This window comes from Mustela nivalis (genome assembly GCF_964662115.1).
Source record: "Mustela nivalis genome assembly, chromosome: 2".
NCBI classification, from domain to species: domain Eukaryota; kingdom Metazoa; phylum Chordata; class Mammalia; order Carnivora; family Mustelidae; genus Mustela; species Mustela nivalis.
Window position 1 is genome coordinate 138,564,069 of NC_139021.1, and position 27,426 is coordinate 138,591,494.

Here is a 27,426-nt window from a genome sequence, read left to right on the forward strand (position 1 = left end):
GCTCTATCAAATAAATAAGTAAAATCTTAAAAAATAAATTTTCTGTAATGAACATATATTGCCTTATTATTTTTAAAGATTTTATTTTTCATTTATTTGAGAGAGAGCAAGAGCATGAGCGCGGGGAAGGGAGAGGAAGAAGGAAACTCTCCACTGAGCAGGGAGCTGGAAGAGGCGCCCTATATTGCCTTTGTATCACCTTTATGTTATAGAATTGCTATGTTGTAACAACTTACTCATAAGAACTATGCACCTTCTCAGAGATATTCAAAGATCAAAGATAGGAATGGTCAGCTTGTGTCCTGCTGCTCTAAGTTCTATTTTCTTGGGATTAAAGACTGTGTGACAAAGAATACATGATACAAGCAGAATTTGCTATGCATAACTTAATGAGACAGGGAACAAAGTTAAGAAAAGTCCATAATCCACTTCTATTAGGATACTGTCCCAAGAGCAGGTTTCTGTGGGCCCACCCTAGACATGACAGCAGACTTGGGGAGAAAGAAGGAATCTTGCCTGAAGATCTGCAGTCCAGGTCCTTGCCTACAGAAGTCCCTTCCTCACCTTCCCTGCCTCCCAGCAACGAGCACCACACACTACATGAGGCAGTCAGAGGAAATCTATACTAAGAGTTCTAGGAACTGGGTGAAGGCCAGATGTCACTTACAGTACCAGGGTCAGGGCTAGACAAGAACATCATATTACTGGGATGCCTGGGTGGCTCAGTTGGTTGGGCGACTGCCTTCGGCTCAGGTCATGATCCCAGAGACCAGGGATCTAGTCCTTCATCAGGCTCCCAGCAAAACAGGGAGTCTGCTTCTCCCTCTGACCTTCTCCCCTCTCATGGTCTCTCACTCTCTCTATCAAATACATAAATAAAATCTTAAAAAAAAAAAAAAAGAATATCATGTTACTGAGGTCTAGAGGACAGGAGGGCAGGAAGACTGGCAAGAACCTGGAGACCAGTTCCTGGCCAGAGTCATTACTCCAGAACGTCATTAACACTTGCCCTCCACAGGGCACAAGAAGAGGGCCCTGATTTATTGTTATATACTAGGAAAACAGAAGTCAGAAACCACTGGAGAGACAGAAGAAGGGCTGTTTGGTCTGAGGCACAATATCTAAATAGCTTGGGCTCCCTGGTGGAGTGTGTGGGCTGTCCTGGCTGGCAGAGATGCTTAGTTTACTGCTCAGTCTGCTAGGGATGCTGTGGAAGGCATTTCTACCTTGTGGGGTTGGGAGGCAAGACTGATGCTATTTAAAAGAAGACTTTTTCTTTTCTTATTAAATTTTTTTTTTTAAAAGCAGGCTCCATCTCCAGGGTAGAGCCCAATACAGGGCTTGAACTCAAGACCCTGAGATCAAGACCCGATCAAGAGTTGGACACCCTAAAATTAAAAAAAAAAAAAAAAAAAAAAAAAAAAGAGCTGGACACCCGGGGCACTGGGCAGTGGGTTAAAGCCTCTGCCTTTGGCTCATGTCATGATCCCAGAGTACTGGGATCAAGCCCCACATCAGGTTCCCTGCTCGGCAGGGGGCCTGCTTCCCCCCCACCCCGCCTACTTATGATCTTTGTCAAATAAATAAATGAAATCTTAAAAAAAAAAAAAGGCCTAGTGGGTTAAGCCTCTGCCTTCAGCTCAGGTCATGATCCTGGGGTCCTGGATTGAGTGCTGTGTTGGGCTCTCTGCTCAGCAGGGAGCCTGCTTCCCCCCCACCCCGCCTGCCTCTCTGTCTACTTGTGATCTCTGGCAAATACATGAATAAAATCTTAAAAAAAAAAAAAAAGAGCTGGACACCCAACCAACTGAGCCACCCCGATGCCCCTCTATGGAGAGTCTTATCTGAGGTTGGCCAACTCCTGGATTTGTGTTAAAACGGGGAGTAGATATACACTAGTCTTCTGGGGACAGAGTCCAGAGTTTAATTCCTAAAGAGGTCTGTGACCCAGAAAAGGTCAAGAACCACTGCTCTAAGGTGTTGTCTAACTCAAGGGTGCTGTGCTGCCCATAAAGAGACATGAGGTTCCATGTTTCTGGAAATCAAATGGGTAAACATGTTGGGATCTGGACCATCCTGAGATTAATGAGCTTCAGGGTAATACACTCACCTGTCTGCATTACACCTCTCTCTACAAAAGCTAAAAGTGACTCATGGATGCTTTGTTCACTTTGGTGACTACGGGGCCCTCTCTGAGGGAGGGCCATTCGGAATCTGGCAATGCTGAATTCCTGATTTGCCCCCTCCCTCCTTTCACAGTTGGCGTAAGAACCAGGATGAGCTGATGGTCTGGCAACTCTGGAGGCACTGCCACTGCTCCAAGCACTGTAAAGGCCTCAAACAGGACCTCAGAAAAACAGATCTTGCTACAGACCACACTAAAGGAGAAACCAACTGGGGCACCTGGGTGGTTCAGGTCATGGTCCCAGGGTCCTGGGATCAAGCCTTGCATCGGGCTGCCTTGCTCAGCCAGGAGCCTGCTTCACCCTCTGCTTGTGCTCTCTTTCTCTGTCAGATAAACATATATTAAAAAAAATTTTTTTTTTTTCCTAAAGATTTACTTATTTGACAAAGAGGGATCGTAAGTAGGCAGAGAGGCAGGCAGAGAGAAAGGGGGAAGCAGGTTCCCTGCTGAGCAGAGAGCCTGATGTGGGGCTCGATTCTAGGATGCTGAGATTACAACCCAAGCCGAAGGCAGATGCTTAACTGACTTAGCCACCCAGGTGCCCAATAAATAAGATATTAAAAAAAAAAAAAAAAGAGAAACCAATAGAAATACAAGATGGAATACAAGTGTTACATGAAGCAGGGACAATGAGAAAAGGTTGAGAAAAGGTGAGTGAGATGAAAGGGTCGGAAGAGCAGAAGCTGCAGAAAAGCTAAGGCAAGGGGGCCTCTAGTGAGGGGAGAGAGCAGCATCAGTAAAATAAGCCGAAAGGACGCTGAGTCCCAGCATACACGTGGAGAGGGGAGGAATCCTCACCTGTCTTTACCATGACTGTCATTTTTAGAATTTTGTTGTAAATTAGATCATACAGTTGCATTAAAAAAGTTTATTTTTATTTATTTATTTTGAAAGATTATTTAAGTAATCTGTACACCCAATGTGGGGCTCGAGCTTATGACCTCAAGATCAAGAGTCCCACTCTTTTGACTAAGCCAGCCAGGCACTCCTGTCACTACTAAGACTTTTTTTTTTTTTTTTTTTTTAAAGAGAGGGAGAGAGGGGCGCCTGGGTGGCTCAGTGGGTTAAGCCGCTGCCTTCGGCTCGGATCAAGGTCTCAGGGCCCTGGGATCGAGTCCCGCATTGGGCTCTCTGCTCAGCAGGGAGCCTGCTTCCTCCTCTTTCTGTCTCTGCCTACTTGTGATCTCTCTCTGTCAAATAAATAAATAAAATCTTTAAAAAAAAAAAAAAAAAGAGAGGGAGAGAATCTTAAGCAGGCTCTAAGCCTGGCATGGAGTCTGACTCGGGGTTCGATCTCACACCCCTGACATCATGAGCTGAGCCAGAATCAAGAGTCAGAGGCTTAACCGACTGAGCCCCCCAGGTGTCCCATCCTGTCATTATCATCATGATAACGTCAGTAGCAGTGGGTAGCAACTGGGTAATGCACTCTAAGCACCTGCTCTGCACTGGGCACTGTGCTAAGCACGGTATCTGGAGTTCATCTGTTAATCCTTACAATAGTATTAAAGCAGATACTCTTGTAATCCCTGTTGATAGTTGAGGAAACTCAAGTCCAGGTTGGGTCACGTGTCTACAGTCACTGAACAAATAAGCAGAACTGGGCTCTAAACTCCCATCCTAAACCACCTCTAGGGTGTCATTCTGGGCAGAGTGGGGTGCGGTCCACAGGGAGGCGGTGGTGGTGGGGGAATGATCTGAGAGTCGAGCTGGATGCTCAAGGCTAGTGACTTAAATGGGAGGGGGTTACCTCCAGAGCTGAGTTATTTAGGAGAATGCCCTAACAAGAGGCCTCCCAGGCCATAAGGGAGTATCGTGCTGCTGTGGACACAGTGTGGAGCAGACAGCAGCAGCTCGGGCCTGGGCAGAGAGCTGGCCGGGGGAAGTGGTGGTGGGGGGATGCCTGGGAGGCTGATCTGGAAGGAGCAGAGTGCGTGTAGGGGGATGGCAAGTAAGGTTGCCCCCAAGAAAGCCCGGACACCCCTCAAACTCACAGACTGAGGCTGCCCCCTGGCTTCTGACAGCTCTGTGAACAGCCAAGAGCCTGCAAAGTGCCTTTCTCACAGCTGTACAAGGGCAAGATCATCTTCCTCAGCTCACACCCTTACTTCCCCTGCAGTAGCTTCACCGTAACTGCCTTGAAGATGCTTCTGCTTGAATCAATCGCTGACACCCGGTCTCCCCATTTCCAGGATCACTTCCATTTTCCAGATGTCTGTGCACGTGCTCACTCACCTCTGACCACTTCCTCTCCCGCCCATCTCCCTGGTGGTTGGTCATCAACTCCTGTCCGTTATCATACACAGTGACTCTGGTCTCTGGCTCCTTCATTGCCACCTAGGCTCAGGGTCTGTTTTCCTTTTAACCCACCCCCACAACCCGCACAACATCAAGGCAGAATTCACATATAGTAAATTGCACAAATCCTAAAGAAATTGACCCATTTTAACACATATACACCACACACACTAATGTTCAGAACAAGATACAGAATATTTTCATATTTTCATAAAAGGACCCTGGTAATTCTTTTTATCAGCACCAAGCCCTCAGCCCAGGGGAAGTGCTCTGACATCTGTTTCCACAGATCAGTCTGGCCTGTTCTTGGACTTGATCTACCTGGAATCGTACATCATGTACCCTCCGGTACGGAGTTTCTTATTCTCAGCAGGATTCTGACATTTGGCCAGGTTGTGTGTGTCAAGAGTTCACTTCTTTCACAGGATAGTATTCAACCGTGTGGATCTATGACAACTTGTTTATTCTCCTACTAACAATCATCTGGACTATTTCCAATAGTGGCTTTTATTAAGAAAGTTGCGATAAACATTCTTGTACAAATATTTCCGTGGACACAGGCACCCATTTCCCTTGGGTATGTACTGAAGAGTAAATCTGCTAGGCCATATGGTAAGCGTAGATGTCACTTTACAAGAAATCGTCAAATGGATGTTCAGAGTGGTGATAACTGTCCACACTACCACTGTCAATGCAGGAGTACCAGTCTTTTCACATCCTTGCCAGCAAGTGGTTTTCACAGTTTTTTTTTTTTTTTCACATTTTAATTTTTTTGGTGTGTGTATAGTTTTAACCAGCATTTACCTGATGATTAATCATATTGAGCAAATTTTCACTTATTTATTAGCCATTTGAATATATCCTTTTGTGAAGTATTTTTTTTTTTTCCCTTTTGTGAAGTATTAATTCAAGTTTTGCTCCCATGGCTTCAAATCAGGTTGTATTTTTCTTGTTGATTTTAAAGGACCCTTTCCTATATTCTGGATAGGACAGTCCTTTGTCAGATACACAAACGTTGACTGCTTTCTCTCAGCCCATGGCCTAGCCTTTTTACTCCGGTAATGGGGTCTCTGGAGGAGCAGCCAGGCTCTTCTTCTGCAATTTCATCAGTTATTCACCATGAACCTTCCTGTTTAATGCCTTCCCTGGCTCCACATTCTCAGAGCAGGATAAGCTCTCACCTGTCTGGTCCCCAAAATTCCAGTTCCCTGGGCTACAGTTGATTGGGTCATCTCAGACAAGGCTGTCTCAGGCATTCCTGAGGATTACACAGGAGGCAATCCATGTGAAGAGCCTGGCCAGTGCCTGACCCTAGAAGCAGTTGCTGAAGGCAGGGTGCTTTTATTAGCATTCCCTGGTCTTTCAAAGCCTCAGCTTCAGCATCAGCCTAGACACTGTTGCCTGGACATGCTGAGCTCACGGCCCTTGACTCTGTAAACCTGACTCACCCAGATCCCACCATGTCTTTCCTCAGTCTTCCCTAACCAAGTCCGAAGTGACATCTTCCTCCCCATTCCTCCTGAGTTTCCTGTCTCCACCACTCGTGTGATGGTCAACACTCTGCCCTAGGGATACCAGTTATCTTTTCACAGACTAATTGCCTGCGACACATCTAAACTGTGGGACCAGTGATAGTAGAACCACTATCTTGCAGTTTCTGTTACTCCCCCTAAGTCTGACAGAACTTGGTACTCAGTAACAACTCAACTCGTTTGTTAGTCTTGTATACTACCAATTCTAGACTGTACTGTGGGAATTAAATACTACTCGAAATCAGAGCAAGACCGAACAGGGTCCCTCATAAAATTCACTAGTTAAATCAGTGCCAAGTTAAGTAATGGGAGTTACCTACAATTTCTTAGATCTCAATACCCACATGAAAAACAGCATCTCTCAATTTATGATCTATACAGCCACAATCTCTTAGGATAAAACACATTATCTGTACCATAAAAAATGTGTTAGTTACAAGGCCAGTCTATCTTAAACATAGTGTACCATAAGCACTTTACACAAAGCATTCCTAGAGATCTAACTTAATCAGACTTCTCATTTTGAAAGATGAGAGAAGATCAGAGAGAAGGAGGGGGTGAGAACAGGTACGTGTGATGCAGGGGGAGGTAGGCAGAGGACAGGCATGTGTGCTCAGACTTACCTGTGCCCTTCCCAGCAGGGGTTCTACTTCTTTGTTATGCTCAATGGCTGTTTCAAAAGACTGAAGGAAATTCGATACGATAGGATCCACCACTTTTTTGTTGGTTTTGTACTTCTCATGAATTATCTTCAGCAATCCGCATTTCTTTACGGTACCTGTTAAGAGTGATTTTATTTACCAAGTTTGTACTAATGAGATAGTTGGTCAGGCTGCCCCAAGGTTGTAGTTTGGGTAATGAGATCACTGAAAATGCATTTGCTAACAGGGCATCGGTTGCTAGCTCCAAAGCATCATTTGCAAGAAAAAAACCTGACTTCCCAACACTGCATTAAACTAATAAGCTAAATGGGCCAGAGTGAATGGAAAGGGCTTTCATAAGCCTTTTACGTGTACTGCTCACCATTAAACGCTCCGCAGTAATGGCAGATGTTCTTCTTTCGGCACTTATCTGAGATTTTCTTCTTCAGTCCACGTTTCTGGAGGTAGGTCAGGCCGGGTCTCTTCAGATAATCCAGAAACTGCTTCTTTTCCTCCTGGGACAGCATGATGTGGCAGCAAGTTTTACAGATCATCTTTTAAAAATTAAAACAGAGAAAAGGATGAGAGATGAAAAAGTCTTCTTTTAAAAAAGTCACCCCGGGGTGCCTGGGTGGCTCAGTGGGTTAAGCCTCTGCCTTCAGCTCAGGTCATGATCTCAGGTCCTGGGATCAATGCTTAGCAAGGAGCCTGCTTCCTCCTCTCTCTGTTTGCCTCTCTGCCTATTTCTGATCTCTGTCTGTCAAATAAATAAATAAAATCTTAAAAAAAAAAAAAAAAAAGAAAAAAGAAAAAGAAAACAGCACCTTTAAAAAAAAAAAAAAAGTTACCCCTACCTCATGCCCAGGACACGGAAACTGAGCAACATGCCCAGAGAGCTGGGTGATGTTCAGCATCACAGCTTGCTGGCAGGATTTTTGCTAACTGATTTGTTAATTTTGTGTTGTTCTGTACTGCTGGATTTATGATTATTTTTCACAGTGTCCTATCTACCATCTACTCAAGAAAAAATAAAGAATAAAGAATCCTTATGCAATTTAATTTACTGCAAGATGCAATATTATGAGTGTAATGTAAACATTCTCCCTATATGTATCCCTAATATCCTTAACCACTCACAATCCTAAACTCACTCCAATATCCCTGAGCAGTAATTCCCAAGTTTACGCCTTGAAAACAAACATGCCTGCACCTACCTGTAAGATGCCGATAACTGCTCTGAAGTAGCCCACGTGAAAGCACGGCAACTCCAAGTCAATGTACCCGTAGTGGCCCAGACAGTCAGCCAAGTTCTTCCCGCAGGTTTCACAAGGACGATCTTTCTCACTGGTACCCTTTGGATAAGAGCATATCCAATTATTAACGGAGACTACTGGACCGGAAAGTGGGACCAGGTGATTCTGGAAGGCGCAGTGTATTCACACCCCACTGACCAAAGGCTAGATTCCCTGAGATGGTGCAGGACGAATAAGGGAGGAAGGAAGCTCTTGCTTCTTCTGAACCTGGCAAATCATCAGCTTTATCAGCATGTCAAAACACATGGCTTGGGAGGGGATGAGGCCTTACCATCCTATGGTCAAGCACACCGTACAGCAGGGGAGCATGGTTGTTGTCCTGGCTGTACAGGTTCTTACTCACAACCTGGATGTGGGCCTGCTGGCGCATCTCCTCAGGGGACTTCATTCCAAAACAGATGTGGCTTCTGGAATTAAAAAAAAAAACAGGGGTGGTGGTGCCTGGGTGGCTCAGTGGTTTAAGCCTCTGCCTTCAGCTCAGGTCATGGTCTCAGGGTCCTGGGACTGAGCCCTGCATTGGGCTCTCTGCTCAGCGGGGCACCTTCCCCCCCACCCCCCCCACCGCCTGCCTCTCTGCCTACTTGTGATCTCTGTCAAATAAATAAATAAAATCTTAAAAACAAACAAACAAACCAAAAAACCAAAACAAAACCAAGCCAGCATAATAGAGTGCAGAAAATTAATGGCACAAGATGAAATCAGTGTGGTGTATGGGGTCCAGTCATGCTGTGCTTGGGAAGGCTGGTAGAGATTTTACATGTTAGTACAATGGAAAGCCACAGGAACGTTTTAAACTGGAGTCAGAAAATCTAATTTGCATCTTAACAGGGTCTCGTGGGCTCCTTTGTGAGAACAGATTACATCTGAATATGGGTGGGGTTTGAGGGGTGGGACTGAAGGGCCAGGTGAATACGGAGAGACCACTAGCAAGGATTCCTCCAAGTAAGACACTTGTTTCCCATGAACGGCAACCAACCAAACAGCTGCCCAAGCAAGAGATTCTGTGTGTCAATTTTACACCCTAAACTCCTCTGAAATCCAGCTCTCCAGTGACTCTACCAATCTCGTGCAGAAGGACATCATCATCCCCTGCCTGGACCCCTGCAGTGGCATCCAAGATGTCCCTCTCATTCTGTCCCTCAAGAATCGAGGGACATTTCAGGAGAACTCTATTACCAAGACACTCCCCTGCTTAAAATGCTTCAGAGGTTCGTTATGGCCTGCAAGAGGATTCTGGAACACAGCTTCAGATCTCCTGCTTCCTTCTCATCACCCATTTCTCCCTCCAGCATGCTCCTTATAGGCTGCTGGGTCTGCATTCTTCTGTTTGAATCCCTTTCTTATTAGGTGTTTGTCCTTGCACTTGTCAACACTGACTTGCCTACCTTCTCCAACTAAAAGAGGCAGTAAGGTCTTATTTGCGTCCTAGCTCTAATACTTATGGCGGGGCCTAGCACACAACACCTTCCTCAGTTAAGCGTCTGTTGCAAGAATGATTGGTTTATTTTTTCCGTGTCAGCTCTAAGAGGAGGCCACGGTCTGATAAACAAGTTCTGAGGGATAAAAGGTCCAGAAGAGCTGCCCCATTTCTGAGACTGCTACATATCACCCAGTGGGATAGCTTTCTAACTGGAAACTCTATCCTTTCGGTCAGCAAATATCGCCTCCGTGTTACATGCTCTGCAGCAAAACCACAATTAGACACAGTCCCCGCCCGAGACTGCGCCCCATGCTGCAGTGGCAAAAAGATCTGCTGGGAAAGGTCATCGTTTGACCTCGGGAGGACTCGTGCGTAGGGCCACAGCTCGCGTCACACAGCAAGCCCCGGGACCACCCCCAGCCTGCAGTCCCCCAGGTGTTGGTTTACCCTCTGCCTGACCAATAGTATTTGGCCTATCCTGATACTTCTGAGTTTTGCCCACACCTTCCGCGGACCTCTCGGCCCTCCCCTTCCAACCGAATCTCATCTCCGACTCTTCGAGACCCGGGACCCCTGACATCGCACCCCCTTGCCCCTCATTTCTCCACCCTTTGACCATTCTTGCTTCTCCTTACATTTTCTTGGCCACATCCGTCTCTCGGAACTGTTCCTTCACCATGGTGACGGCTGCCGAGGTACCCTCCCCAATACGCGGGGAGCTAGAGAAACGTACGTCCCCGCACCTCCTGAGGCTGCTAGTCGCCTCGCTGCTAAAACCTCCGTGGCATCCTGTCGGCCACCGTAGAGCGCCCCACGTGGTCACTTCCTCTTCCGCTACTCGCCGGCGCGTCTGTCAGTCAGGAGAGGGCTTCGGACAGACCGCTTTCCGCCTTCTCCCTACACTGCCATCTTGCGGCACCTCGTTGAAACTGCAGCGGAGCCGGTTCTGGTAATTTCAAAAGCCTTTTTGAGGTTCGTTTCTCCAGGTCATGTGACCCCTGCAGAGACACTGCAAAGCCTTGCCTCAACGTTTAGGCCATCAGAGACAAAAACTGCATAAAGTGGAAAATCGTCATTATCCACATCAATACCACCGTAATTAAGATCGATCCTCTAATTTTTTACATTAAGGTGGAGGCTTAAATGAACCTGCCCAGGGGACAGAAGTACCAAACTGGAAGACCACCAAAGGAAATAAATGGGTCAGGAAACGAGGTCATGTGTGCAGTTTACAAAGTTTCTTTGAAAAAGAAATGAGGGGCACCTGGGTGGCTTAGTGGGTTAAGCCTCTGCCTTCAGCTCAGGTCATGATATCAGGGTCCTGGGATCGAGCCCCGAATCCGGTTCTCTGCTCCGCAGGGAACCTGCTTCCCCTCTCTCTGCCTGCCTCTCTGCCTATTTGTGATCTCTCCCTATCTGTCAAATAAATAAATAATAAAAAATAAAAAAGAAATGAATTAAACTTATATGATTGATTACAAAACCCGAAGCTATAAATCTGTTAAAAGTAAGTCATGGTGAGCCAGATGAAGGGAGAATAGGAGTTGGAGATCATTAACGTAGTCAAGAAATAAACAACTTGCGTGCAGTCTGTGACAACCTGTGGGAGGTGATCCTAGTGTGACATCTCAGCACTTGAGACTACCAAGGAAACCACACCACTGTAGGATTTAGTGCTACAGAGCCTGAAACTTCTTTACTATTTGTAAGAAACTCTAGACAGAACTGAATCAAGTGGTTCAACACCTTTGAGTTTTAAGAAGGGATGCTATTCAGACTCCATGGATCCTCATTGGCAAAACACAAATGTAAAACAAAAGCAAAGCAAATTAGACTTTACTTATTTCAGCAGTTAATCACTTAAAATCTCTTTAGAAGAATATAGACAGTACTAACAAGATTTGATGAGTGGCTTTTATCATAGAGGTCAGAAGCAAAGGTTCTGGAATCACAGTCGCTCCTCCGGTACCACCACCTAAAGCTGTGTGACCTTGAGAAAGTTATTTGGTCTTATTTTGTCTTGGTTTCCCCACCTTATAAGAGAGGTAATAAGTATCCTACTTCTTAGAGTTATGGGGAAGGTCAAATGGCAAAATGAATGTGAAAGTATTTAGAATGTAACAGGCACAGAGCAGTCACTCAATGAACATTAACTATTGTTATTCTGAAAAACGTAGAAAAGCTATCCTCAAAGCCTGCACCTTTGTCGCCTCTTCCACACTAATCTTTGGAGGTCTTAATGTATGTATTTGAACATGCACCTATGTTCCTTATTTTTGCATGGCCATGTCACTTTAAATAACAAACTTATGGATCAAATATTCATAAAAGTCTTTTTTTTTTTTTTTGGTAAGGACTAAGGTTTTCAGAAAAAACACAAATTAAAGAAAGATTCTTTTATTTTTAATTCAGAAAACTACCACAGGATCTCAAAAAAAGCAATATTTAGCAAGAAACTAAAATGGTCGGTTTTGTGCAGTTGAAATAACAAAAGGTTTTGAATTGGTTTCTGCGGTTTCCCTCGCTATAAAATGAGGCTGGTCAACAGGATCTCCTAAGATGTCTTCTAGCTTTACGAAGGTTTAACTCGCATTGAGATAATTTAAACTATAATTCGGTTTACCGTAATTTTAAGTACGGGAAATTCAGGACAGCGAATTGAATTGAGACTGAACGTCTGCCTTCGTAAATCTAGTCTATGTAAGGTCCGTGGGGGCCGGCCTTGGGCACTTTCAATCAGGCATTGGTGCGGCCGCCCTCGCCGGGCTGGCCACGCCCCCACGCCTCCGCGGGGGCCTTCCTTGCGCATTGATATGATTGGCCGGCGGCTAGTGGGTCTCTTTTCCTCTCCGGCTGCTTGAAGCTCGGCCGCCATCATGGTGAGTCTCCCCAGACCCGTGCAGTCATCCTGCACGTATCTGAGCCATCCTTCGTCCCCGGGTCCTCCCATTTGTGCTACGGCCACCCGAAGCCCTGTCGCTCTTTTTTTGGCTGTGTCTGACGGAGGCTGGTTGCCGAGAGTCCCGGAGCCGTCGGCGGGGACCTGACCCGGACACGCCGGGCTTTAGAATCCAGGGCCTGGGGATTGCGAGGGCGCTTGCTGCGTTTGTGGCGTCGTGGAGTCTAGTGGATCGGGCGGGGTGGTCTGAGACTCCTCTCACCTGCGTTCTCGGTTTGGGATAGGCGGCTTGCAAGTGATGGCAGCCCCAGAGATGAAGCGGGCGCCGCCGGCGCCCGGGCGATTTGTGTCGCGTGAAGCTGTCCGCATTTCTAAGCTAGAACATTGTCAACTGGACGGAACCTCTTGTACTTTGCGGAAACCGAGACCTTGGAAAGGGAGGCCTGCAGAAAGCTTGTCTTGAGTACATGACCCCTGAGCTCTGTCAGTAAAGGCTCAGCACCCGTTCGTAATTCCACCGAACGTGCAAGTTCCCTCTTCCCTCCAATGTTCTCAAGAGGTGGGGCTGTTAGAGTGAACTTACTTCGGTGTGGCTTTTCGCACTGAAGTAGAAATTCAGCAACCAGTCGTTGCCATGAAAGCCTCTCCTTTCTTTTGGATGAAATTTCTTTTCAGTGTAAGCATGCTGAATGCCCACGTTCCTAGGTGCTTATTTGTGTAAAAGCTGTTGGGCCATTTAGAAGGGAGTAGGTTTTCTTGTGGGGGTGTAAGTTGGCCATGCACGGTGGGGAGTTGACATGCAGATAGTGGCAGCGTTTATGTCACATTTGTGAGGGTGTTATAAATGTAATGGAGGCCGTAAGGTTTGTACAAGTTCATGTAGTTTTTACTCCACAGAAAGGGTCCTTACATGAGGGTGAGGGTGGTCTCCCTCCGCCCCAAGGAGACAGTGCAGAATCTGGCGACATTTTTGATCCAAACTGGAAAGTTGGGGGTGCTACTGGCTTCTAATGCAAGGGTGCTACTGGACGTTCTAAAATGCACAGGACAAGCCCCCACAGAGAAGTAGTGGGGCCAGAGTAGTAATGTTGAGATTGAGAAACCCTGCTCCAAAGTGATTCCCATAGCAAAGGGAAGATTCCATAAAGCTGTGGAGTATGTTCTCTTGATACTGAGCATATGTGTGTTAGGTGTGTCTTAGGAGTTAGGCAGTGGGGGGGGGGGTTGTGGTTTTTTTTTCTTTCAGTGAAAGCGTTCCCACCACTAGCTCATGTAGCTGTTGAAGGTTTAAAATGTGGCGCCTGCAGCCTTGGAATTGCATCTTAATTGTGACTTTATGTTTGTAAATCATCCATATGTGGCTCGTAGGTACCCATTGGCAGTTCTGTACTTTGGAAACTAAGCAGGGTCAAGAAAAGTTTGAGTGGATTGCTAATTCATGGTTTATGTATGTTTTTAGAACGACACAGTAACTATCCGGACCAGGAAGTTCATGACCAACCGACTACTTCAGCGCAAACAAATGGTAAGGGCGGGTATATCAAAGTTTCATTGTTTTTCTCTTTAAGAGATTCATTTTGTAATAATAAGCACTAAAACCTGTTATTTTTTTTTAGGTTATTGATGTCCTTCATCCTGGGAAGGCAACAGTACCTAAGACAGAAATTCGGGAAAAACTAGCCAAAATGTACAAGACCACACCAGATGTCATATTTGTATTTGGATTCAGAACCCATTTTGGTGGTGGCAAGACAACTGGCTTTGGCATGATTTATGATTCCTTGGATTATGCAAAGAAAAATGAACCCAAACATAGACTTGCAAGAGTAGGTGTTCTCATTTGTTCAGTAGTTGCTGAAGACTGAGTTTTTCTTTTTTTTTTTTTTATTTGACAGACAGCGAGAGACGGAACACAAGGAGGGGGAATGGGTTTGGAAAGGTTGGCACCAAATTGAGATCCTTAATTCCAAAAGTCTTGAGTGAACTAGTGAACTACAGCAATGAGTGGAGCAAGCTCCCTTAGATTCTAGATTATAAACTATCGATTATTATTTTAAAGCAGTACTTGTGTTTTTCTCTCTTTATTCACTGCCATCAGGTAAGTCTTCCAGTAGAACAGCTGAGGGGAAATGATGGTGTGGTAGACAGATGCTGTACTCATTAGTTGGGTTCCCTCGGAGGCCTTGCTGAGGAGGTGACCTTTAAGCTGAAATCTGTGTGAAGATTTGAAAGCAGTCTGCGTGTCTCAATTGGATTATCTTTCCTGTTTTAGTACAAACAAGCATTGTTAAATGTACTTGAAACACTTTTGATTTGGGAAGGTACATTTCTTGAGCTGCTTGACTTGCTTATGGTCCCTACCAGATCAGTTAATGCTGAGTTGATGTTCACAGGTCACTTAGAGGTACTCCTTTTTCCTTTAGCATGGTCTGTATGAGAAGAAAAAGACCTCAAGAAAACAGCGAAAAGAACGCAAGAACAGAATGAAGAAAGTCAGGGGGACTGCGAAAGCCAATGTTGGTGCTGGCAAAAAGGTATTGCTCATCAAGAATACAGAAATGTCAGTTGCAGGTCTTTAGTTTCTAGAAAGGAGGGATTTGTTTCCTTAATAACCTTTTTTAATGTTTTTTCTTTTCCCACTTCTTCTGGATTACAGAAGGTAACGTGTTTTGAGACGCTACATGATGTGTAGTATCTTAACACCTCACTAGAGTAGCTTTGCCCACCCTTTGTCAGCTCACAGATCAGCACAACACAGGGGCCACATCGGTTCAGTGATCCTAGTAGGCACCTTGCAAGCAAGCCCTGTCAGGAAAAAGTTTTCATTTTTCTGCTAATTGGTTTGGAGTGTTAAAAGGGGAAGATTAAACTTATTTGCTTAAAACAGATAACTGGTTTAAGAAGCAGTTGAATCAATGTGGCCCATGTTTTCCTGGCATGCTGGAGAGGCAGCTGAAATCTCAGTTGATTTCCTCTTCAGTTAGCTAAGACTTAAGTGATTTTAATGATAAGCAGCTTTTTACCAGCTTTGCCAGCTAACTGTAAATAATAGTTGAATTAAGGTGTTGGGTTGTTAAATTAACAAATAATCAAGTGTTCTGTGAACTTTTTTTTTTTTTTTTTTGCCTTTTCCCTCTACTTTCTTGGATTTCTTATTCATCAGAAATGAAGTGTCTAGCAGGTACTGAGATTGTGAGCACGGTGTGGGGATGCATCACCTTCACTGAGTTTGCTTTGATGCTTTGCATGTGTTGGCTTTTGGACAACAAGAGTTTTATGTAGTATGATCTCTTATAATTTAACTGCTTTGTTTTAAAATGGTGTATAATGAGGAAGGAAGAGAAACTTTTAATCACATTTATTTTGGAAATTCAAAAATGCATGCTAATGTTGCGAAGTGACCTGGTGGAGGAAGGTGGGTACTCTACCGAGTAGGCATCTTTTAACTTGTAGTTGGGAAATGCTGTGTCCCGGAGTTATATACCCAGGAAACAGCTTTAGTTAACACAGGGCCTGAGAAAGGGCCTCTCATTTTGTCATCAACAGTCTTTCCCTTGGGGACCCTGAGGACTGGTCAATTTCTTTGGCAGCTCTGGTAATAAAATGGCCTAGGAGATCTAGCGAAGCTTCTGTCTAGAAAGCGTTCACTCAGATCTGCCTTTTACGGTTATACTGCTTTTTATTGATCTCTAATTTTTCATCTGATGTCCATTTTTCTTTTAATTGAAAAAATTCCAAGGTAATTGGATATATGATATATGATATGATATACTGATATATGATATACTTTCTCTGTAAATTTTTGGTCAGAGTGGTCCACTACCCCATGACATTTTTGCATATTTGAGCAGCCTAAATCATGTAAAGTGGGTTTAAGAGGGATTGGGAGTAGTAGGGTTTTGAAACACTGGTAGTCCTGCCCCTATTTACTTCCTGTAACAATGACTCCCTGCCCTGCCAGGCAGTAAATCTGGTATGCCTGCCCAGGCCTCTCTAATCCCATTGTCTTTCCAGCCATGGAGTTCTAGTAATGGATGACCTGCCAGAGGAACTATCTTCTGCTTAGAACTGCTCCCTGTTTGTGAGGCTTACACTTATCAACGGAGTTTGCTGAGGTTGCAAAAAGTTAGTGGACTGATCTAGAACCCAAGGACATTTAACCCATTCTCGTCTTCATTCAGCCTTTGGGCCCCGTGTGTTTGTGCTTGTTAGTGTTCGCCAGTGACGTGTGGAGGGGCTCCCTGTGGGGACCTGAGCCATCACTATTCTCTCTTGACATGGCACTGGTGCATTTCATTAGCAGAGCTCTGGAAAATTGGCTGGGAAATGAATGCATGAATGAGCACATGTGTTCTTTGGCTCCAACTAGCCAGGTTTACTAATACTACTTTTAACTGTTATTGTTTGGATGTTGGAATTGGTTTTTGCTCTTACCTTTTGGGTACAATAGAATTGTTTCAAATTAAGGACTTGTTCTTGTTTGAAGAGCGCTTGAAGCATTTTCGTTTCAGCCCAGTTCTGCCTTTTTAAGAACTAATTTGCACTACTTTTGGTGGCTGTGAACAGTAGCTTTTAAAGTATTCGGCTGAGACAGGTTTTAAAAGACATAGCTTGATCATTTAGAACTCTCTTTGAGGTTAGTCTCTAGCGTGAGATGATTCCTGGCTCTTTTGGTGGTGCTTTTGTGCCCAACATGATGTTGCTGAGCAGAACAGGAGGGTTGAGGGTCAGGTATGTGTGCTTCATGTATACGTAGGCAGTGGCAGCCTGGATTGGCACTGCTGTTGGTATGATGATCTCTTCCTTGTGAAACCATTATGCCACTTTGTTTACATAAGAAACATAGTAATCACATGAGGTATTCTCCAAATTGAGAGGAATAAAGAGTGTGTCTAAGCAGTGCTCTGTATATAGTTAAAAAGAAAACAGTTATTTTTAAGGTGACTGATTGCATGCATGTAAATGCAGATTATTTTGGAGTTTGAAAAGGGACTATTAATGAAATGTTTGTTTTCCTTCTTCCCTCCTTTCTCCCTTCCCTGCCACTGATTCAGTGAGCTGGAGATTGGACAACAGGTATAATTCAAGCTTTTCATGTGTATCATTAGGCTTTACTGATAACAATAATTTGAAAGTCTAGAGCATGTGAAATAGTTTGTGTTTTTTTTTGTGTTTGTTTTTGCATGTGAAATAGTTTTAGAAGTTGATTCGCAAATACTTTCAAGAATCATAGCTTTTTAAATACTGGTTTTGTTTTTAAAACTTAATATTTAATTGTTTGTTTCATTTCTAATGTGAATGTTTGCAAGCTTTATTTCTTGATGTTCTCATTTTGTTATCGCAAACTTAACCTTTTAGGTCACTAATACCTGTTTTGCATGAGTGTCATTAATTTTGGAGTTAGCTGAAGATTTTGAACTTCAAAGAGTTTTAAAGGTGGTTAACTAACTAAGTTTTTCCTTTTCTTTGTTTCACAGAAGGAGTAAAGATGCTGCAGTGGCTTTATCTTTGGTGATTGTGCAGATTTTTCATGAGAGGATTAATAAACTAAGAATGTTAATGTGTCTGTTTGTTTGAAATGTATTTGAAATTTACTGGGAGTGTCAAGAAAATTACTCTACTGTTAGACTAGATTTAGATTGCTGCCCAAGTTTACATGTTCCAGTACGCTTTTAGTGAAAACTTGGTATGTTTGTTGTTTTTTTAGTAGCACAAATAATGTAGGTATAGGGTATCAGCAACATGAGAGCATATAGGGCCAACCTCGTGTGCTCATTGTTAATACTTGCCATCAGTTTAGTGGATCATTATCTGAAAGACACACTTGAAATCTGAATTAATTCCTTTTGGTCTTCCTAGAACCTGACATCGTTCTTATTACTGAAAAATTATTTGCCGACCTCAACAAAAAATTACTAGTCCACATTTTCATCATTTATCATGAAGTAAATAGGATCTGCCAAAATTATCTGTGCATTGTAGGTTTGTGCTTGTGGGATAAGTGAATGGTGTATTATGAGTGGGGAATTTGAAGAAGAAGTTAATATAATGAATATTTGGATGTAGTGTGTAATTGTTTGGTAAATCTGTATGTGCTTTTGGTGAAACATGGAGGGTTATGTAGTTTCACTTTTTCTTTGCTGAATGTCACTTCTGAGTTTGGTTTTTTCAGGTATCAGAGTTGATAACCAGGTTGATAACGCTGAGCTCTGGGTTATTGGTCACTTGTTCAGCTTTGAGAGGTGTTTTTTTTGTTTTGTTTTGTTTTTTAAAGATTTTATTTATTTTGGGGAGAGAGAGAACAGCAGGGGTACCAGCAGAGGGAGAAGGAGAAGCAGACTCTCCATGGAGCAGGGAGCCTGATGTGCGGTTTGATCCCAGAACGCTGGGATCATGGTTGGAGTCAAAGGCAGACGCTTAACTGAGCCACTCAAGGAGCCCTGGCTTTGAGAGATTTGAAGGGCGGTTGTTTTAGGGTTACTGTAAGGGTTGGGGTGCCTTTTGATGAGGGGGTAGAAAGTGAGGAGTTGGGAGTGCTTGGGTATTTGGGAATGGGGTGAAGAGGCATTAATGGCTTAAGGGTTTTGGATTCCATTTTCCCCTGAAGTTGGTATAGGATTGGTTTGTACCTTACATGGGTCCATCTGGGAGTCAAGCTTATAAATATGATTAGGAGCTATGTAAGTAGATGAAAAGCACCAGTGAAACCTCAGGAAATTATAAAGGAGTAAAGGACCTGCTTGGTTGAGTAGATGGGGTATTCGGGAAGAAGGAAGGATCATGATAGCAGAAGGCATGAGGATGCTGGAAGGTATGGTTGTGTGTTTTGGAGAACATGGTGAGAGGCCTCAATTGAAGAGGGACATGCAGAATAGAGAGCAGGGATGTAAGGGCTGGACCTGCTGGCTGAGGCCTGCTGATGGTGGGTGTAGTTTCATTTGGAGCTAAGCTCAGGCTGTGCTTTTGGGTTTGTGGAATTCATGGCCCTCTGGTTTCCCTTGCTAGGGCCAGGACCTAAGCCTGGCTGTACTGACAGGACAGTGTGGAGGAGTAGGGGATTCAGGACTGCTAGTGTCAGTTTTCACCAAAGTGGCTAAAAGGTGATGTGGAGTGGGGGATTTTTCAGCTAGTAGTGCAGAAGCCATTCTTGCCTGGTGGCTAACATTGCGGAAGATGGGGTTCCTGTGGCAGCGAGGTTGAGGGAGCAGAGGATGTAAACAGCATGCAGGGGCAAAGAAGGAAAAAGAGAAGGGAGAGCTGGGAGAGGTGATACCTGGGCTGGCCCAGGGTAGAGCACTGGATGAATTGGAGGTGGGGGAGGTGTTAGAAAGTTGAGGAGCAGAGCTAAGAGAAGCAAAATAAAGGGTATGAGGTGGCTTTGAGAGTGGGGTATTAGAGACTGAGAGGGGACAGCTGTGGCCAGCCTGAGTGGAGGTGAAGGTTGGTAGCATTCACAAGATGAAGAAGCTTTTCTGTTGGGATGTATTCAGGAAGGGCAGAGTTGACAGTCATTCAGCCAGTGTAGCCTCTTTGGGGAAGGGAGTTACTATTAACTCTGGCTGGGCTTGGTTTTCCAGGGGAGCTGCTTAGGCTGAGCTATTGCAGAAGTCACTGATACTCTTGTCTGTAAGCTCTGTTGCACAGGCACAACATGTTTGAAACTGGACATGTTACACATAAAGATAGAGATTTCCAGCTTCTTGAAATACCAGGCACCAACAATTTCTCACCTTCCTGTGTGATGATAGTTTGCAAGGTTAAATGCTTGGGTGCCTGCGTTAGGATAGGTGTTGTGCAGTCCACCATGGCCTCCAAGGTCTCTGCTCCTACAGCTAGCTTGTAACCTCTCTGCCTGCCCTCTGGTTTTGTTTCCCTTCTCCAAGATTCTTCCATTTAGTCCAGCTGGGTGTTGGCAAGTCACTTGGTCAACTGATGGAGTAGCTTTTCTTTCTTTTTTCAGATTTTATTTATTTATTTGACAGAACAAGCAGGGGGAGTGGTAGGCAGAAGGAGAAGGGGACAGGCTCCCTGCTGAGGAAGGAACTGGTTGTAGGACTCTCAGGATCCCACATCATGACCTGAGCCAAAGGCAGATGCCCAACTGACTGAGCCACCCAGGTGCCTCCGGGTTAGCTTTTCTTTAAGATTTATTTACTTTAGAGAGTATGTGAGTGTGAGCACATGCACGAGAGGGAGGTCTCTGGAGGGGCAAAGAGAGGAGGAGAGAGAATCTCAAGCTGATTCCCTGCTGAGCAGAGAGCCCAAGATCCTGAGATCAGCTAGCAGACCCTGAGTTGGATGCCCAACTGACTGAACCACCCAGGTGCCCATGGATTAACTTTAAATTGGGGTACTCAAGGGTACCTGCTCTGTTGACTGGACTGAAGAGGCTATTTTGAGGCCCAGATGATGGAGGACCTGTAAGAACAGTTTAGAAACTGCAATGCTAAGCAATGTGTGATAGGAAGGAAGGACACACAGGAACTCACTCAAAATTGTGGAAGGTATGTGCTGTTGAACTTGAGGATTTGTAGAGATCCAGCATTGTTGCCCCAGACAGTAACCAGACCGTGCTCTGCTGGTCAAAAGTCTTTTTGAAAGAGGCTTTTTGGGAAAATGGAAAGTTGCCTTTCCTAAGCAGAGTCAGCAGGGAGGGAGAGTACCTTCCTTTTCTTAATTTGGCACTGGGGGGAGGTTGTGGATTCATGAGAGGAAGCAGGGATTTTTAGAGTGGCGAAGAGGCTAGAAGTGATTCTGAATGGGGTGGTTTTACAGTCTCCAGTGAATACTAGGGTGCTGCTTGGCCTCTTATCCCACCACCGAAGTTGGATTTATAGTTAGCTGCATGTGCCCAAGCAGTCAAGCAGCTTTTAACAGTGTTCTGCTCTTTCTTTGTTTCCTGGTAAGTTATTTTGGGTTCTTAAAAACAGCATCTTAATAGGTCATAGTCTTGGAGGCAAGGCGAGTACCATCTAAATTCTGTGTAAATTTTCTCCTTTATCCTGCACAATAACCCTAAGAGACGGATCTCACTGGGCCTATGGAGGAGAGTTTTGAGCAGTTAAGTGGTGGGGCTGGGAGTAGGGCACAGTTGTCTTGACTCTAGAGAATTTTATTTAATTTTTTAATTTTTGAAGGTTTTTGACAGGGAACACAAGAGGGGTGTGGGAGAAGAAGCAGGCTTCCTGCTGAGCAGGGAGCCCATGTGGTGCTCAATCCTAGGACCCTGGAATGATGACCTGAGTTGAAGGCAGACCCCTAAGGACTGAGCTACCCAGGTGCCCCTGACTCTGCCTTTATTCATTCAAATACGAATTGAGCAGGTCTCTGCAGGGCATGTAAAGTTTAAAGGTGAACAAGACTTGTGATTCGTATACCCACTGTGTGCTCAACAAGGTGCCCATTGCAATGGGATAATTGAAGTGGTAGATGGCCAACTGAATTTCCTGTTGGCTAGACTGCTGTGTACCCTGGTCCCTGTGGGGGGCCTGGGGAGATGAATGAACTAACCCTTATCTCAAAGCTCAGGGGGTTTAACAACTCCCTGCAGTCTCATGGCCTGGTTCCTCACTGTGAAGCTGCACACAGTGCATAATTGTGTTAAATTACATGATAGGAATCTGAGGCAAGAGAATCTTCAGATTGACTGGGTCTTCAGGTTGACTGGGTCTTGGAAGGCTTATGAAGGAATATCACTAACAACCTGATCTGGATGCATGGGAGCAGGGTTTTCTGATCTAAGGTGGTAAAAGCAGGGAGGTGGGAACAAGTAGCAGCTGTGGGGTGAAATGAACCCAGTCATTCTCATGGTGTACAAGTGGGATGAGTTGGGGAGGGTGGGAGCAGAGTGCTTATAGGTGAGATGGAAGATCTCTGGTGACTGTGGTGCCTTCCAGCAGTTTTGCATAATGCACCTGGTACCAAAAACTCCATTTCAAAAATAGACTTCAGCTTGGTTCTAAGGACACAGGTATGCTTGATTCATTTGTGCTGACAAAGTAGAGGCTTTCCTGAGTTTTGGAGTTCTGCAGTGTGGGTCCAGGGTTTTAACAGTCTGGTTGAGGGTTAGGGTATAAGTAAGGTCCTGAGGGAACTGAGACTACAGAGGCCAGCAGGGAGCAAGTTAAAAAGAGGATCTCGTACTTCAGGCTAAGGGTTTTTCTTGTTCAACATTTTGTTTGAATAGAAACTACTGGATTGAGTGTCCTTGTCACATGTTGAATTCCTCTGCATGGGGGATACTTAAGCTCTTCATCATGCATAGTGGAGCGGGGATTTGTGCCAGAGGCTAGGCATTGAAAAGATGGCATCCATGCCATGTAGCTTGATGGAAAAGAACTAGATTAGAATCTAGAGACCTGGTTTGTGATCCTTGCTCAGCCTCTTGCCATCTGGAGTTATGGGTGGCAAGGGACTTTACTGAGCCACCATTTCCCTGTGTCTAGATGAGGTACAGGGATGGATGAGTAGTTCCCAAACTTGGCATCTGGGGGCTTGTTGAAAATACAAATGCCCAGACTTCCTGCTCCAGTTTCCCAGGTGAGTTCTGGTGGCAGCCAAGAGTCTAAGGTTGTGATTACTTCCTAGGTGCTGCTATGTTATGGGTATTTTGGACTCATGGGTCCCTGAGATCCCTCCTGCCTCTGTGAATTGTTGAATAAGAGAAATGGTCCCTGCCTTCAAGAAGCTGGCAAATGAGGGGCGCCTGGGTGGCTCAGTGGGTTAAGCCTCTGCCTTTGGCTCAGGTCATGATCTCAGGGTCCTGGGATAGGCCCTGCATCAGGTTCTCTGATCAGCGGGGAGCCTGCTCCCCACTCACCCCACCCCACCCTGACTCTCTGCTTACTTGTGATCTCTTTCAGTCAAATAAATGAAAGCTGGCAGATGAACAGTAATTTTATTATTGCTACTGCTAGTAAAATAATGACAGAAGAGCTAACCTTTATTGTTTTTTATGTGCCAGGAACCCTGTTGCATGAATTCTAGGTTTTCCCAGGTATTTGAAATTAGAGTGATCCTGTGAAAACTTTGAGAACCTGAAAAGGTGTAAAGAGAAGAACTAATTTTATATGGGAAAATTTTGGAGTGTTCTCAGATCCAGAAAATAACCTTCCAGCCTTAGGATGCATTTTAGAAAACATCTTGCTAATGGATGCCCAAAGTACACTGAGATAAAGCACAGGTGCTCACAATACCGTTCACAGCTATAGCGTCTTGATGCCGAGATGCTGAGTGTATTTTGGGGCCAGGGGCTTGTGGTGCCTCTTGCTGCTCAGGGAGCGCTGCAAAACAAACAATGTTATTTCCCCCCCCTTTTTTTTCCCCTGCAAAAGTGAAAATCCTCTTTGGATTTCTTTTGGTTAGTAGAAACAGGTGCTAATGTAGGTTTTTTGAGGGGTATATCTGTATCTCATTTGCCCTTTGTAGCTACTCTATGAGGGAGCTACTAACCCACATTTTACAGATGAGACAGGCTCAAAGAGCTTAAGGAACTTGATCAAAGTTACATAGCTTTGACATTGTATGATAGGCCTGGGGACATTTGTGGAACATCTCAAAGAGCTAGAATTTGTGCTGAGCCTTGATGGATTCAGAGAGATTAGGAGAGGCAGTGGGTCTGAACAGGCTGTTGTCAGCATCACCAGAGAACTTGTTAGAAATGTAGAATCTCGGGCCCCACCCCAGAACTACAGAATCAGAAACTGGGCGGGTTCCCAGCAACCTGTGTTTTAACAAGTCCTCCAAGCCATTTTGATGCAGACTGAAGTTTGAGAACCACTCACTGAGTTAGGGGAAGGGGAGGACATTCCAGAGGGGCTGGCAGGTCCCCAAGGAAGGGTGGTGCTATGGACTGCTCCAATCACTGGCCTTTGCTTTGGTGGCATGAAGAGGTCTGATGAGCCACAAAGACTCCCACGAGGGGGCACTGTGGGCACAGACTTGGAAGCTGCCTGCTTTGTTGTCCTGGCTGCTATCCTTGCGGAAGCATGAAAAAAGCCTGATGCCACATCAACTGGAGAGGTCACTCTTTCTTCTCAGAGAAGGTCTAATGGGGGTGGTAATCTTGTTTATAGGATTCGGCCTTCGTAGAGAAGCTGAACTGGCAGGGCTTTCTGCTGTTCACATGCGCTTGGTGGTGTCTACCCATCCGTGCTGCAGTGTTTCTGCAGATCCAGTGCAAATAACATTCCTCCTTTGTAAGCTGCCCCAGCCAAGGGGCTTGCAATTTATTTGGGAGGAAGAACACTCGAATCCTACTGGCCTGATTATGATTCATTGTTCTCCCTATAGTGTGATGGCTTGGTTCAGTTCTTGAATGGTTTGGGTGGGGTGCCAGAGTACCGGGTCCAAGACCTTATTCAGGCCTTAGCTCTGTCTCAGCCATACTTCCTGACCTCAGGCAAGTCCCTTTTCTCCTGTGGGCATCAGTTCCCTACTCTCTAGGATGAGGGAGTGACACTGCGAGTGGTGGCTTTCAGTACCTTTCATAAAATTTTGTCCTGGGGAACCAGAAGACAGACTTGTCCTACTCAAGGATCTTGGATTGCAGGACAGCTGCAAGCCCTGCTGGAAGACATCCATCTCCTGCATCCACTTAAGTAAGCCTTGCCAGGGACTTGGTGCAAGGCAGTAAGGTGGAACTTATCAAATTGGATTTTTTAAAAAGTACAGATCTCTAGATGTTACGTTTGCTATAGATTTCTATTCTGCGTTTCTTGGAAGAAGGAAAGATTTACACCCTTTCTCAGCTGCAGTGTGCATTCTGAATATACATTGCCTCGGAGGGAGGGGCTGTCACAGCGGAGGGGGGTTCAGCATTCACCTCATTAATCCACGGACTGGCCTACTACAGCTACTACAGCTGCTGTGCCTGGGCGTTAATCTCTGGAATTGTGTTTTCAGAGGGCTGTAGACCTTCATATCACAGGGCCGTGGGGGAGTCCAGGGAGGCTCTGAGTCCAGCACTGTGCTGGCTCCCATCCTCTAGGATATTAGAAAGTTTGGTTAGAAATTGTGCAGCTCATAGGCGAACATCATTGAACTGCATCTCTTGTTCATGGAGGAAAAGTCTTAAAACAAGATGCATATTTCTGGCAAGGCTCTGTGAAGGAAGAAAGTTCTTTAGCTGATCTGGCCCCTCCATTTTGTAGGCAGGTATCACTGCATTTTCTCCTGTTTATGAATGAGGCCATGAAGGCACAGAGTGACTTTCCCCAGCTCACACAGCTCAACAGTGGTGGGCAGAGGACTGAGCTTTGGGCCTTTTCACCTTGAGCTCACTTTCCTTCCAACAACAGAAGGAGCCATTTGCTACTCAGGAGTCATTTCTTCCTTCTCTTAAGACAAAAAACCAAAACATCCTTTGGTTCTCACTTCTCCATTTTATTGAGCTAATACTGACATCTAATATGATTAGTTTAAGGTGTCCAGCATGATATTTGATACATGTATATGTTGTGAAATGATCATCATAGTAAGTTGAGTTAAAATCCTTCACCTCGAGTTATAAGTTTTCTTTTTCATGTGATGAGAACTTTTAAGACTTAGCAACTTTCAAATACACAATAAAGTATCGTTAATTATAGTCACTATGCTGTCCATGACATCCCTAGGGCATATTTTTATAACTGGAAGTTTGTACCTTTTGATTGCCTTTACCAGTTTCCTATACTCCCTACCCCCTGCCTCTGGCAACCACCAATCTGTTCTGTTTCTCTGAGTTTGGGGTTTTTTTTTTAGATTCTACATGGAAGTGAGATCATACAGTATTTTCTTGCTCTAATGCCACCATAGTGCCCTCAAGCCCATCCATGTTGTCTCAAATGGCAAGATTTCCTCCTTTTTTAGTGGCTGAATAATATTCCATTGTGTGTATTTGTCTTCCACACTTTCTTTATTCATTCATCTGTGCACGGGTACTTAGGTTATTCCCATGTCTTAGCTGCTGATAATGCTTCAGTGAACATGGGAATGCAGATACTGCTTCAAGGAAGTAATTTCATTTCCTTTGGATGCATACCTGTGAATGGGATTGCTGGATCATAGAGTAGTTCTAATTTTACGTTTTTAAGAAAACCCCATACTTTTTTTCCAGAGTGGCTACAGCAGTTTTCATTCTCACTGACAGTGCACAGAGTTCCCTTTTCTCCACATCCTTGCCAACACTTAACTCTTGTCTCTCTCCCTCTTTTTTTTAAAGACTTTATTCATTAGAGAGAGAGAAAGAGCACAAGCAGTGGGGAGAGGCAGGGGGAGAGGCCCAGGGAGAGGGAGAAGCAGACTCCCACCTGAGCTGGGAGCCTGACACCGGGCTTGATCACAGGACCTGGAGATCATTACCTGAGCCAAAGGTGGATGCTCAACCATCTGAGCCACCCAGGTGCCTCAGGCTCTTGTCTTTTTGATGATAGCCATTCTGAGGTGATATGTCATTGTGGTTTGGTTTGGTTTGCATTTCCTTGATGATTAGTGAGTTGAACGCCTTTTCATGTATCAACCATTTGTATGTCTTCTTTGGGAGGAATGCCTATGCAGTTCCTCTGTCTGTTTTTAAATTGGATTGTGTTTTTTTGTTGTTTTGTTTTGCTTTTGCTGTCGAGTTGTAGGAGTCCTTTATATATTTTGGATATTAACCTCTTATCAGATACATGATTTGCAAATATTTTCTCCCATTCCATTGGTTGCATTTTCATTTTGTTGATGGTTTCCATTGCTAATTTGATGTAGTTGCACTTGTTTATTTTTGCTTTTGTTGCTTTTACTTTTGGTGTAGAGTCCAAACAATCATTGACACCACTAATATCAAGGTGCTTACCCACTAGGTTTTCTTCTAGGAGTTTTATGGTTTTGGGTCTTACCATCAAGTCTTTAATTCACTTTGAGTTGATTTTTGTCTTAAGTGCACAGTGTTAGATAGAGGTCTAATTTTATTCTTTTGCAAGTGGCTGTTCCGTTTTCTCAATACCATTCTTCTCTCGTTAAGGTTACAAAGCACTGCAGTCTTGTCTGGGGCACTTTTCCGTGCTGTTCACCTCATTGCCCTCTGCTGTCTTGCAGACTGGTACACAAGTGCTCCCTGAGAAGCTAAGAGTTGAGATGCCTACTGTTGCTCCCCGAGCTGGCTTTGTCTCTGGTTTA

The 27,426-nt window shown here is 44.7% G+C and overlaps 2 protein-coding genes across 10 annotated transcripts in view; one reads left to right on the forward strand and one right to left on the reverse strand.

The window, feature by feature from the left end:
- POLR3A (RNA polymerase III subunit A) overlaps window positions 1-10,220 on the reverse strand; it is a 48,406-nt gene extending 38,186 nt beyond the window's left edge. The window contains exons 1-5 of the mRNA XM_082719526.1: window positions 10,025-10,220; window positions 8,241-8,376; window positions 7,871-8,008; window positions 7,039-7,210; window positions 6,639-6,793 (exon numbers count right to left, since the gene is read on the reverse strand). Of these exons, the coding sequence (XP_082575652.1) occupies window positions 6,639-6,793; window positions 7,039-7,210; window positions 7,871-8,008; window positions 8,241-8,376; window positions 10,025-10,068 (645 nt within the window). The 5' untranslated portion in view covers window positions 10,069-10,220. The remainder of the gene's footprint in view (window positions 1-6,638; window positions 6,794-7,038; window positions 7,211-7,870; window positions 8,009-8,240; window positions 8,377-10,024) is intronic.
- A 1,903-nt stretch (window positions 10,221-12,123) lies between these two features.
- RPS24 (ribosomal protein S24) lies at window positions 12,124-17,848 on the forward strand. 9 transcript variants are annotated; one of them, XM_082719529.1, is made up of 7 exons: window positions 12,260-12,964; window positions 13,748-13,813; window positions 13,905-14,114; window positions 14,712-14,822; window positions 15,452-15,469; window positions 17,343-17,364; window positions 17,766-17,848. In XM_082719529.1, exons 1-5 carry the CDS (start codon window positions 12,923-12,925, stop codon window positions 15,455-15,457), a joined length of 435 nt encoding a protein of 144 aa, XP_082575655.1. In that variant the 5' UTR covers window positions 12,260-12,922; the 3' UTR covers window positions 15,458-15,469; window positions 17,343-17,364; window positions 17,766-17,848. The 9 variants fall into 9 exon arrangements, with proteins under 9 accessions (XP_082575661.1, XP_082575659.1, XP_082575655.1 ...); XM_082719530.1 differs by lacking the exon at window positions 17,343-17,364 and having other exon boundaries at window positions 15,452-15,491; XM_082719531.1 differs by lacking the exon at window positions 15,452-15,469.
- Window positions 17,849-27,426: the final 9,578 nt, after the last annotated feature.

Coding starts and splice junctions, on each gene's coding strand:
- RPS24 (XM_082719527.1), top strand. CDS start 12,923: ATGAAAGCCTCTCCTTTCTTTTGGATGAAATTTCTTTTCAGT. Junction 13,814..13,904: donor TACTTCAGCGCAAACAAATG/GTAAGGGCGGGT, acceptor ATTTTTTTTTAG/GTTATTGATGTCCTTCATCC. Junction 14,115..14,711: donor CCAAACATAGACTTGCAAGA/GTAGGTGTTCTC, acceptor TTTTTCCTTTAG/CATGGTCTGTATGAGAAGAA.